The sequence below is a fragment of the Columba livia genome, chromosome 4 (assembly GCF_036013475.1).
Source record: "Columba livia isolate bColLiv1 breed racing homer chromosome 4, bColLiv1.pat.W.v2, whole genome shotgun sequence".
In the NCBI taxonomy this organism is placed as follows: domain Eukaryota; kingdom Metazoa; phylum Chordata; class Aves; order Columbiformes; family Columbidae; genus Columba; species Columba livia.
This window is the reverse complement of record NC_088605.1, coordinates 28,708,309-28,721,870: the sequence shown is the minus strand read 5'-3', so window position 1 is coordinate 28,721,870 and position 13,562 is coordinate 28,708,309. Positions and strand designations below refer to the sequence as shown.

The 13,562-nt window shown below is 43.7% G+C and overlaps 1 protein-coding gene across 11 annotated transcripts in view; it reads left to right on the top strand.

Moving 5' to 3' along the window:
* Positions 1–13,562, top strand: part of LNX1 (ligand of numb-protein X 1) — a 157,400-nt gene that overhangs the window by 136,942 nt on the left and 6,896 nt on the right. For all 11 annotated transcript variants that reach the window (XM_021285931.2, XM_065060907.1, XM_065060900.1 and 8 more), the window contains 3 exons: positions 3,741–3,878; positions 9,774–9,951; positions 11,817–12,045. In XM_021285931.2, coding sequence (XP_021141606.2) covers positions 3,741–3,878; positions 9,774–9,951; positions 11,817–12,045 — 545 coding nt within the window. The remainder of the gene's footprint in view (positions 1–3,740; positions 3,879–9,773; positions 9,952–11,816; positions 12,046–13,562) is intronic.

Below are 13,562 nucleotides of genomic sequence, written 5' to 3'. Positions count from 1 at the left end.
TTCTGGATTGCTTTGTGTAGCTCACTAAGTGGGAGCAGAAAGTGGCAGCAGAAGCAGTTTAAATTCTCTGAGGGGAACAAAGTCTGGAATGAAAACCTTTTAAAAAAAAACCCTAACAAACAACAGTTTTTATGGCTACAAAACAAGGCGACAGTGCTTCATAAGCAAAAAACACATGCAGCCCAGAGATAAAATGGAAAAAATGACTAATGAGACAGTTCACACACAAGTGTTTAGAAACACAACTAAAGCTCTTATTGGGTTCCAAAGAGTGGGTGTTACTTATAATAATGCTTGAAATGCACACCAGTGCCTGGGAATTTAAACAACACGCCCATCAAAGGGGAGACTCAGGTTTCCAAAAAGCCAGGATTACATGGCATTGATGTGAGCTCTATGAATCACATTTGTCTCATGCAAAATTCCCAGAACCTGTGTCTTTTTTGTCATGTTTTTTCATCAATTATCATTTGCTTTTCCTGTTTCCATGTCATGCCAGAGAAAAAACATTATACTGAAGCCACAAGTGTTTTGCATTTTCTTCCTACACAAAGGGGTGTTTCACTCTGCTTTCTCAACAGTGTCCTGCCTGTCAGGACCTCAGCGTGTCACTCACAGTACATTGAGGTCTTAAAATTAGCAGTGGTGGAAGTTTCAAATACACCGCCAGTTTCTTTAAAAGCAGAAATAATATTCACTAATATCATAAAAGGTGGCGGTGGCTTTGTTAGGCCAAGCACAGCTGGAAGAATATTAGATTTCTGCGGAATCTGATTAGTTTTGACTTCTAAATAATGAATAATTGAGACAAATTTGATTCTTCAGGCCTTCTTCAGCATATGTGAAGCAGTTGTTAATCAGTGGATTAGGTGTCTGGCTGTTTATAAGCTCAGCCACAAGAACTGAAATGAAGTAAACGCTCAAGCGCTAATTAGGAACGTGTACACATCGTAACACTTGGGAGTCTGCTGCTTCCCATTTGTCGTGTCATCTTTAGTGATGGCCTTGTGTCAGATGTGGCACTTTTAAGCTAAATAACGTGACATTCCACATCTGTTTTCCATGGGAGTGACAAGAAAAGGAACAAGGTAACAGATCAGTGGGCGCTCATGTGAGCCCATCAAGCCAAGCTGCACGGGTTGAGCCAGACTTTACTGCCACCAGATGTTCACCTTCCTCTCTCCATCTTCCCCCCACCACAGTTCAGAGCATCTGCAATGGGCTCACGACCCCTCTCTGTCACGACAACCGCTGTCAGCAAAAAGCAGGTCCTGTGGCTGCTGCAGGCAAACCGTGTCCCTGCTCCATCATCCCTGAGAGGGATGGGGCAGCTTCTGCCCAGAGCAGAAGATGCAGTTGCCACTGTGTCTCTGCTTCCCTGTCTGATTGGTTTTGGCAGTAACAAATTTTAATTCTAGTAGATTGTTTCAGCTATTGCTTGCATTCAGTCTCAAAGCTAACCTAATTTCTTTAATTCTTGCTTCAGTGTAAAAAACAGAAAAGAATTTGTGGGATAAGAGGTGGGGAGGGAGGGATCAGAATGAAGTTGTCAGTAATATTCTGATTAGAATAAATGCTAATGTGTTTTGATATGGAAGTACTTAAATACAAAAGCTGGCCTTGTTGTTTGGATAACTTTTTAAAACACGCTGGACTTCTGAGAAATTACTCAACTGACCTGGAGACAAATGTGACATTGCAGTAGAGACTCTAGTTGAACTTTTGCTAGTGGTTCTACAAGAATCAATCACATTTACAACCTTCCTCTAAATAACTAACTTTGAGACTAACCATGTGGCAGCAGACGAGTTTTAAACAGAAGTTACATAAGTTGAAGCTGTTTGTTTTAGAGAAAACTGCATTTTTGTGGGGCCATATGCCCTTAGGAGGTTTAGTGTTGCATTGTTCAGTTCCATATCAGTCATGTTGCAAACTAGTGTCCAGGGTGGTTTTATTTGTCCCGAGATACAGCATTCTGCTTTTGGGTACCAGATGAATCCAGAAACTAATATTGCATAATAACAGACATGGTAAAAATACCTAGGAAGATATTATGAAATATGTATGTATGTACCAAATGTTATATTATGAAGCTGTGGTGATTTCAGCTACTGATGAAAAAGTTATTATCCCTCAAAGTATTGGGAAAGCGGCAAAGCAGTGCACGTTTTTTACTGAGATACCACCTTCCTTGCAAATAGCACAGCCTGAACGTGCAGATTTCAGGCTTACAGTGGAGGTTTAGGAGAGGTAGGTTGTTTGTTTTGGTTTTTTAATGATAGTGACATTTTTCAAAAGCATTTTTTAACTCTCAACTAACACTATTGAATCCAACTCCAGAAAAGACAAAACAAAGATAAAAACAAAAATCCCAGGGGCCTCCTCTGGCTTCTGTTAGTTGTCTGTGGGAGATTTGATTTCAATAGTGCAGCTGGATTTGGGTTTTGTTTCCAGCTGATTGTTCCACACCAGCTATCCCTGATCTTCTCTCTGGCCAGCAGGGCACATCAGTGCACCAGCAAGCCAGCCTGGAGGTCTGATGTCCCCAAGGCTGTGGTACCAACAAGCATCGCTACTGCAGCCCTAGGGGGGAGCAGATACCCAGACGTGCTTGTGGGGGCTCCACATGAGATCCTGAGCAGTTCCTCAGTGATAACCTGTGAGCAAACAGGCACGAGTACCTCTGAAGACTGGCCCTTGAAAACCCCCCTGCCTGTCATCACACCAGGGTCTTTAGCCTGGACAGAAGGAGATTTGAGGATTATTTTTTTTATTGTCTTCTGAGTATGCTTCTATAGCATTGTGAGCTTTTCTACACTTCAGATTATCTCTTTGTTTTTACATCAGACACCTATGATGTACCCAGCTAAGCCCCATCATTACTGCTGTCTTGAACAGATTTCTATGAGTCTCACTGAGAAAAGAATGAAGCCATCTGCATCTAGGGAAACAGTGCTGATTCAATAAGACAGAAAAATTTCACCTCTACACAGAATTAGTTACACTGATATCAGGCACACATAGAACACACTATAAATAATGAGCAAGCGAAATCAGTGGAAGTTTTGCAGCATCTCTCAGGCACATACATCTCACAACTGTGCTGTGGAAAAAAAAAAAAAAAAAAAGAAAAAAAAAGGCTCAGAAGCAATTTGAGCTTATTTTGAGTTATTTTTGCAGTTCCTGTTCCTAGTGTGAGAGTTTGTGCTAGTTTCACATCCTGAACTCCATTACTCCATGTGCTTTCTTCAAGCTGCCTTACATTTGTCATGCTCATTGCATGCAGGTGGACTCAGTTACATCGTTTAATGCCCATTTTCACCAGCCAAGGCTTGAGCACATCCCTCCTTATAGGGTTAATCGCATTGTGTTCTGAGTTCCCATCTGGCAGCAGCAGCAGCAGCTCTGGTTGCCTGTCCGTCTCTTGTGGCAGGCACATTGTGTTGCTGTATGCAGGTGTGTGCAATAGCTGGTAAGTACTTGTGGTGGTGGGATTGCTGCTTTCAGACAAATTTGGGGCAGATATTTTTCTTCCAAATTAACACCAGTTTTTCAAGAAAAGTAATAAGTAGGTGGCAGTAAACTTTCACAGACTTTATTGATCTGAAGTGATGCTACTGCTTTATGTCATTGCAACCATATTAGTGGAAAATTCAGGAATTTCATTAATTCTCTGGAGCTGAAGTGCAGGGATTTATTGTGCTGGGGTGGTGGGATTCACATTCTGTCTCCTCCCACAGGCCAGTGAGAAGCAGGTTCACTTCATCGTGTTGCGGCAGAACAGGCAGCAGACCCCTGACATCTTACAGGAGACAGGCTGGAGTTATGGTGGCAGCAACCCCCAGCCCTGTCATGTTGAGAGGAAGAACCCCAGCAAGGTGAGGACACAAGCGCTCGCATGGTTTCTCTGCTGTCTGTGGGACTGGGAACTAGGAGGACAGACAGCGTTTTAGGGTGTTCTCTCTGGTTTCTGACAGCAGAAGAAACATGTCTTGTTTTGCAATGGAAATGTAAAAGATGTGTTCCTCATTATTTATACACTGTTTCTGTCCTGCCTCTGGAGTGGGAAGAGAAGGTGAAGGGCAGTGGTGGGACAGGGGCTGATGTGCGCACAGCATCCCGGCCATAGGCATGGACCTGGCCAGCAGTGTGAGCCAGCACGCAGCAATGAGGTCCAACAAAAATAAGAGGCTTATCTGAAGGTTCTCCATCTTGAGCAAAGTCTTCAGGCAAAAAGCATTCATATGCTGGGCTGAGATTCCCATAAGCTCCTTGAAAACTATGGTATTTATTAATCTGTTGCTCATTTCTTAAGATACCCATGCTCTGACCTAGCTGGCAGTCTGGTGGCAGACAGTGGCTGTGGTCCCCACAGATGCTGTGAGTATGTGGTCTTTCTGTGGAGCTTTGGACCTGAAACATGTTGGTTCTTCACTGACAAAACCTGGACTTGCAGGGGATGGGGACTGTGAGGGCCAGCAATGCTGGACACAGACAGACCTGTCCAGAGCCACCCAGCACAGAGCAGCTGTCTCCCCAGATATGGCTCTGTCCCTCCAGCTGCTCCTCTGTACCTGGTTACATCGTGTGTTTAGTGCATTTAGACTTGCAACATGTCCTCTGCATAAGACAGAGAGGCTTTCATGGTCAGATAGTATATGAGATTTTAAAGCAGAAATCAACTCAAAAAGAGCTTTGAAAATACATTTTCTGAGTTTACTCAATGTAATTCTTTGCACTATAGACAGAACAAGGTGTGTCCTTGCAGGAGTTGAATTTATTTCAGTAAATCTAGAGTCACGTGGCTGGTTAATTTATATTAATCACTCTGTCACCACTTATGCAATCCTTTGTGAGCTGGTCCCCTAGCCACTGGCACCAGGGCTACATCAGGGAGCTGGATGGGCATGGTTGGTTTAAATCCATCCTGCCTGATGGGCAGCCAGATGGATCCTAAAAGGGACCTTTGGACTGAACCAGCTGTTAGATCAGACACAGCTGTCAGCCAGGAGACAAGCCTAGCTCTGCATCTTACAAGTGCTTAACGATACCCATTCTTTGCAGGTTTTTTTAACTACATCTGTCTAATGTTTTTATGTATAAAAAAATATGCTAGTGTCTATTTATCTATTTTTAGTTTTCGTTTTCCATGAATCTCAATCACAACCCTGGTTAGGTAAGGCTGGTTCAGCCAGAGTTAAACTAGATAGCAGAGTCATTGCTCAGTAGCTACTACCCAGTAGCAAAGCGTGCCCAACTAATCACACATCTGCAAAGGATTACTTCCTAATGAAGTAATTATTTCCTTAGGGAGATATGTATAGGACAGCAGTCAGCTTGTGTTGCTACTGTATGTTTTCTGGTGATGGTCTGAGCACCTGCTAGCTCTACTATATTAATCTGATTAACTGATATCACATGGGATTATTTGGGAACATGTCTTCCATACTCTGCCCTGGATCCCCATTTAGGTGTTAGTTTGGAATTCTTGGTAAATCACATGTTATTTTGGGCACCTGTGAGATTGAAGGACCAATGTGGACCTTGCAACTGTCCTTCAAATATTGCTTTTTGTTGGATAGACCATAGCTTTTAGGAGGATTTCCAGTTTGCCATGAAGAGATGGGTGCTACATAAACTCATGAGTGGAAATGCTGGTGTGGGCATCTGCCCAGTGCCACCATTTGGGCACCTTTCTGGGAAAGATCACAGCCAAAAACCAAAAAAAAAAAAGTAAATTCCAAGCTATTCCTAACTTCCTTTGGCTTTGTGCATGTGCAGTGGAGGGTTTTTATCAGAGAAAATACACTGGCAATAGATCAGTAGATCAGTACAGCTGACAGACATGATAAGCTTCAGGCACTGCAGGCTCTTGGTCCAATACAATCAGTACTGGAGATTTATTTGCCATTTTATAGAGTATGAGTGTGTCAGTTTGAATTTTTCTCGCTTTTTTGCTGAAGGTGTAACTGAACATCATTTGCAATTCAACATCTTTAAATTCTGGGCTTTGGCAGACTTAAAATGTTATTTGTTTTTAAATAGACATTAGTGCAGGAGTAATGCTTGCAAGCCTAGGGCCTGTGCAGAGTCCTAAAGTGTGCTCCTGCTCAAAACCAAGGCAATGCTCCTTGGCTGCACTTTACTGTCAAGGGATTTTCCTGTGTGCGTGTGGTTTAATGAGTCTGCTACCTGCTGCCATCGGTGGGATTGCTTTCCTATGTGTGGTTGATAGAGAGATTGCTAACTGACCTGAGTTCCGGTGAATTTTAAGGTGTTCGTTTCGACCCTGAGCTTACTGTAGGAGCTGATACTAGCAGGTCAGGAATGCTCTCACTGTAGAGCACGTGTGTAAATGCGGGCTGAAATCTGCTCTCAAGCTTTGACTGTATTCAGCTCCAAGAATAAACTCCAGCTTGCAGCAGCCGTCGTGCTCATATAACAGCTCAGGAACCGCTTTTGGCCAAGCTGTTGCCCTCATGACAGCCTGCCTCCATCTGGAAAGCCCAAGGAGGCAACTCTCTTTCAGGCCAATGCCAATGGCAACCAGCCATGCAGCCAACAAGGCGCTGGAGAAAGAGGACAGTCTGTAATGACCATGTCCTTCTCTGGCAGCAGTGACCTCGGGTGTGTGGTGTGCCAGGAGGCTGGTCTTGCACAGACTCTCACCAAGCTGTTTTCCTGTGGATGGAGATAGAAGAAGCACAGCCCAAAGTGTTCTGGCTGCTGCCTGGATGCAGAAAAGAGAAGATGTCAGAAATAACTTTCTTCTGCAGCCGAGGTTGTTAAGCCGGGCTGTAACGTATAAACAGACCAGACTTGACTTCTTTGAAGTCAGTGGGAGCTTTCTCATTAACTAAATAGCACTTGTTTTTAATTTAACTGTTTTCTTACTCATTTCTAACAAATTGTCTAGTACTTAAAACAAATCTGTTGCCCTGTTGCTAGGGCAGATGACGTTCTCTGCCCATACAAGCAGGTTAGCCTTCAGGTGACACACATTTTCCAAGTAGACCCAGCTACATCCTCTGCTTCTAAGACACGTGTCATGGCTTTGAAGTTGTGCTAATCTGCTGTAAATATTTATTTTACAGTAAAATACAAAAAAAAAAAAAAGAAAAATAAAAAAGAGGAGGAGATGAAGTGTTATGTTTTTCTTCTCCTGACCTCCAAGGTCGCTTCAAAATGACAGAGGAAGACAACTGTTTAGAAGAGAATGCATTGAAATGCAATCACTGATAAACATTGCCTTTTAACTCATTTACTCATTATCAGTTGTACCTCCAAGGAAGCTCTACGTGTGTTTACTAAGAAAGGCTTTGCTTTCCTTTCATCACTGCCTTCGTCTCAGCTGAGTCCCTCAATTCCCTTTTGTCTGCAGTCATGCAAAAAATTACATGTGGAAGAGCAGATTCAAAGGAAAACTGGTCCTACGTGCTTGAGCATACAAGTCCAAGTATTTTTGCGATTCTTCATCGAAATGCAACATGACAATTTGTTACCAAGCACTGCCTTGAAATCTGCTTGTCTCTGCACTGGTTCCTCAAAAATAGGTTTATCAACTAATGCTTTTGGTACCTGAGACATGACGGACACTGAACAATTAACAGAATTGCTCCAAATGCTTGGAGCTGCAAGCCTAATTCCAGTTTCATATTTTGCTACAAAATTTCAGACTGCATTTTTGTGACCATTAGTAGTGTCCCTATCCCACATGCTTCAGGAAGTGGCCTTTTCTTCATGGGAAACCACTCCTTTCCAAGGGGAAAAAAGGCAAAACCATTTTTTACAAATAAGGTACAAACATGGATGGAACATTAAGTTTGCTTTGCATAAAGTTAGAACTATTATGTTTCAAACATTTGCACCTAAAAGACAAAGGTGAAAGGTTAAAATTATCTGGACTAGAACATGCTTTTTTTTTTTTAAAGAGAGTGTTATAAAACCTTCTGAAATTTTAAGGTTCATCTGCAAATGATAAGCCCGTTCACTCTTACACAGTGGCTGTGTTTTGCATGGGTCAGATGTGATATGTCCAAATAACTGTATCAATTTTGTTTTTTTGGGCTGGTGACTAAGAGAAGACCTTTTATACTGAGCTCTTTGTCTTTTTGTTCCTGGAGCTCTGTGACAGCTGCTGTACTTCTGCTCAATCATCTTGAGATCCTTTACTAAGCTGCTAAAAGGTTGTAGGTGTTGTTTTCGACATTGTATCCCAGAAATTCTGGTGTAGAGTTAGTACCACCAAAGACGCCTTTAAGAAAACAAAAAACAACAGCAACAAAATACAAACACACCTTTTTCCCCCCCCCGCCCAATATATCCTGCCCTGCCTGTAAAACAAAACCAAAACCAGCAGCAAAAAAATATAAAACCCCCAAACTGAAATTGTTCCTGTGCTATGGCTAGGCAGGTCATCCACCTTCCTCTCTTCACACTACTTAGTTCCCACCGAGAGGCTGTTCCTTCTTTCCTTCTGCTCCCACAAAACCCTCTTGCTGCTGTCTTCCTTCATCCATTGTTGTCACTGTGAGAGCAGCTGCGGACTCACCTGCTCCATGTTCTGTGCTGCTGGCCCAGGAATTGAGGTGGAATGTCTTTGTGTAATCTCAGGTTTCTTGGAAGAGATTAATGTGGCTTTAAATTACATTTATAGATTATTTTTGCATATTAGAAATGTAAGGTCACACTTGTGAATGAAAAGGTTGTTTGTTTTTTTTTTTTTAATATATATTTGAAATGTATTTAGCAGCATGCTATTGTATCTACATGTGAGCCTGGAATGGATGGTGCTATTCCTGCCGGAAGGACTGGGATCTTTAAGAGTTGAAGCCAGGAACACAGCTTATGAAATACTTAAGTAAATTAAAGCAGATAACATTTAAATCCAGATTTTCTGGACAAGCATCCTTGTTTCCAGAGCTCTTCTGTTAGAGCTGGGTCTGTTGTAAATGTGACATTTGGTTCACAGGTTTTGTTGGAGCTTGTGTTGCCTCTGCATACCAAGGCCGCCCATGAGTTTGTTTCACCCTGGCTCATACACAAGTTGTTGCATGGCCAGGGTGGTGTGTGTAACTTCTGTCTAGAGGCAGGAGTAAGGGCATGGCTGTTCTCAGAGAGTAGAGCGGGCTGTCCCAGCGTGAATTTTTAAGCACAAGCACTAGGAAGAGCACCCTGGAAGCAGCTGGCTCTTCACTCTACAAATGTATTCTCTGAGTGAATTCTCTGAATGTATTCCCACCAGTAACTTACAAAGAAACACAGAAATAGTGAAGAGCAAGTGAAATGTATATCTCCTAATTTATCCCCAAGAGTTTTATTCCTTTAACCCAGGTAGGCAGTTTCCCTTTAACTGTACAAATGATGTGCAGACTGCAAGAAGCTAGATAAAAACCGTGACCTGATAGTCAAAGATAAGAGGACCACTAGTGATATTAATATCAAGAACTTTTTTTTTTTTTTTTTAATCAGATTCCTTATTTGCATTTCAAAGACCTGCTTCTGTTAGTCTCAACACTAAAACATTTCTGATTTTGGCAGGAGTAGTGCCTGACTTTAACTATTAAAGCACAGATTATCTCAGTGGTGGCTCTGACTCCACAGATGCCTGAGCCCTAGAGAGAGTCATGCCAGCCATCTGGCCAGGCACGGCAGGTGGCTGTGAAGTGTTGTGGTGTTCCTTCAACAAATATTCATTTTAACAGAAAATGCCTATGCTGTCGAGGAGGTGCCTGTGACTACTGTGTTTGTTGTTGCTGCTTTCTCCATGACAGAGTACCCTTCATGCCGTCACCTGTCACGAGAAGGTGGTGGCTGTCCGGAAAGATCACACAGAGTCGCTGGGAATGACTGTAGCAGGCGGAGCATCTAATCGGGAATGGGATTTGCCTATCTATGTGATAAATGTTGAACCTGGAGGAGTTATCAGCAGAGACAGCAGGATAAAAACAGGTAAAAAGAGGGTATTTTGAAAGCCTGCTTTAATTCAAAGGCTTCCTTTGGAAAACAGAGAGACAGTGAAAGAGCATTGCACCCTGATATCTTTAGCCATCCCATACATTTTTGGGATGCATCAGATTAGACGGTATGAAGTCAGCTGACAGAAAAGGTTTAGTATGCAGCAATAACTGTTTCTGTGAAGTGGGGTGTAGGCATATTCTGCAAGGAAAAAAAGTTTTTCACAAGAAAATGACCTCGTGCCATCATCTCCTAACTACTGAAATCTTCATTGTGCAACCTTACTGGGTTTTTAATGTAAATTTTTGTGCTTGTTTGTCATAACATTCGTGGCTTTGAAAGAAATATAAATGAGCAGAATTCCCATCATATATGAAGCAATGTTAGTCCTTGTGGCTCAATACCATGTCTGAAAACACTGGCTTCGTAACTCCATTTGGCTCTTGATGTAACAGAGTGACAAAATTAATAACTTCTCTCCTTCTGTATGATTAAGCATTTATAGAAATATGGGGAGCATATTTTATTGGTGGGTTTTGCAGGAATAGGTAGGCAGTAGAGGAATGGTGAAACTCCCAGTTTTTAGGATGTCACATCTCCAAGAGCCAAGTGTCTTTCTTCTCTGCATCCAGCAACCACACAGCTCCCCGTTCCCTTGCCCTTCATCCCCAACACTCAGCTTCCACCCAATTGCTGCCCGGAAGCTGAAGGGAAATTCTGAGTGCGAGGGAAGTGAAGGGACCCAAAAGTGGGCAGAATAGCTGCAGTCCAGCCAAGTCCCACAGGCCTGGGTCACAGCACCTGGCAATGGCACAAAGCGGAACCTGCCCTTTGAGGGAGCTGTGGCTGCCCATCGGAACCCATGTAAGAACGTGACAATGCCAGCAAACCATCAGATTTCCCTTTCCCTCCTGCTGGGAAGTGGCTACCTCTTGGTGGGATACATTTTTCAGAAACTATTCATCATGAGGCAGCATGGAAAATTCAGCCTAGTTAATTCGATAAAATTGGATACAAATAAGTATGTGATGTTGTAACAGCACCATAAGCCTCCTCAGTTGAGAGTAGCCCTTGGGCTGTTTGTCTGATGGAGGCAAACTGCAAGGAGAGGTTAATGTTCACGCGGCACTGCCTGGAGTGCCAGTGAGCACAGCCCTGCCTGGAGGAACAAGCAGGTGAAGCTCAGAGGGCAGCTGGGGAAGCCCTGGCATTGGAACGTGCTGTGGAGGGTAGCAAAGTACTAGGCACTGTGGCTGCTTGCATGGCATTAATGACGTCTTTATTGTTGTCCTTGTGGTAATTGAGGTCATCTTTGCATTTTTCTGTGAAGTTGCTGTGCCTACATTATAAATAACGCATACAGAAAGATGTTTTGGCTTGCAGCCATTCAAACAGGCATTAACATTAAAATAATAGTACGTTACTCTGCAAAACAAACTTTATGAAGAGCCAGCTGGACTGGCAATCCTCAGTTCCTTCAGGCTTCAAGCTCAGGTTGAGTACAAAAGTTGTTATCTGGAAGTGAGCTTCAGAGACCTGGACTAGCATCAGGTACCCTTACTAAAGCTTGACCTTGACTGTGACATTCAGCTCCAGATGCAGGACATATTGTGACAAGAAACCAGGACCAAAGCCTCTGTCCAGCCAGGTGATGCTCATGTGAATGAAACCCCTTCCCTCATGCCTGTGGCATGTTTACTAGCATATGCTTCACATCCACATTAAATGATAGGATTACCAAACAGCCTCATCAGGCAGCAAGTTCTCAGCCCTGGCTTTGACTCACTTCTTTGTTGGGGTGTGGAGAGGATACTGGAAACACTTGCAGGGTTTTTTATCATCCATTTTATTGGTCTCAGGTGACATCCTCCTGAATGTGAACGGTATTGACCTGACGGGAGTCAGCCGGAGTGAAGCTGTTGCCCTGCTGAAAAACACCAACTCGTCAGTGGAGCTCAAAGCCCTGGAGATGAGATCATGCAACAGTCAGGAGGAGCAGGACCACCTGCCACCCCCTGAGGCCATGCAGGCCACCTCTGAGAGCAGCGACTGGTCACCTTCCTGGGTGATGTGGCTGGGGCTGCCACGGTAAGTCCCCGTATCGCATCTTCTCACTGAAGGGGAGTGGGAGGAAAGATTTATGTTTTCTGGCAATTCTTTCCTTTGGCTTGATTCATTGCACTGACATCTTAATTAAATCCAGGCTCTGTCACAGACTTGACTCTAAATACCTCCCTTTTGTAAACAGGCATGTGTACGTGGCAAAATAGACATGCAGATCTGCTTGCAAGGGAGGAAAGGATCCTGAATTGTTCCAGTCTTGAAAATGTATCTGGTACTTAGGGAGTGAAAGGAAAAGTTCTCAGGGACACAGGAGCTTGTTGAACTGGGATCTGGGCTCGACCACCCTGCAGAAGGCAGAGCTACCCCTCCTGCTGCTCTCAAGCCGCAGAGCCCTTCTCCTCAGCCAAATCCAGCTGAATTGTTTGACTTTGCCCAGATGTTGCAAAGTGCATGCAATTGGCCACTGTCTCCGAATCACCTCTTTTAACCCCACCCCCAACCAAAAGAAGTGCATTTGTCATACACAGGAAGCAGCTGTGTTGTCATTTCAGTCAGGATAATAAAAGGCACTTCGCATGTCATTAGGTTCTCTCAGGCACACTGTGCAGGGTGTATACATGCAGCTTCAGAGGCGTCTTGCAAAGTATTCAGTGAGGACATGTTGTGAACCTGTGAGTATATGAAGCTAGCATCACACAGCTGAAATTCTTACTTGGATTCAAGGAATGAAGAATTTAGCCTACCAGTTACTTTTGCCCATATTCCTAACCCTGGCAGCAGCGCAGAGTGTCTCTTTCTCTTTTAAGGGAGGACATGAAATGATGGCCTGCAGAACAGGTGGGCTTTTGCTCCAAGCAGTTTCAGGACTCCTTTTCATTTCCCAGTCTCTCATAGTAGGTTAGATGTTTTCTCCCTTTCTGGATTGAGCCATTTTGAGCTCCTCTGCCTTGCAGCAATGTGCTGTGAGGACCAGATGTGTTTTGGGGCTTGACCTGAGGCTAGTGACTGAGTAACGTGCTGAAGCACTGCAAGAGCAGAAGGCAGGCTAGATGTCTGTCACCCACAGACAAAAGGTTCTTCCTCCAGTGGAAAGGGCTACATCCTTATTCTTGTGAAAGAAAGGCAGTAAAAAGAAAAAGCAGTAAATGGATGGCCCATAACTTGCTACCCAGGCAATGGTAAAATTTTCTTACCCAGTCTCACTGTGGACAGGCAGGCCCAGGGAGTTCTTCGTTCCTGCTCACATCTTCTGCACCCCTGAGCTTGACTAGCAGCATCATGAAGGCACTGGAGCATGGGCAATGCTCCCAGCAGAGAGACAGCAAGCAGACTAGAGGCCTTATAAATGCTGCAATCTGCAGTGCTGAGTCTTGCCCTTGATCACCATCCATTGCTATAGTAGATGGGCTGAAATAATTGCACTCAGCCAACACCTGCCCTAACCCCATCTACGCTGAGCTATATAGAAAACCTGAGCTCCTGCCCACAGCTGCCTGAAGTCCCCATGTCCTCAGCAAGGTGATGGAGATGAAGGACAGAGC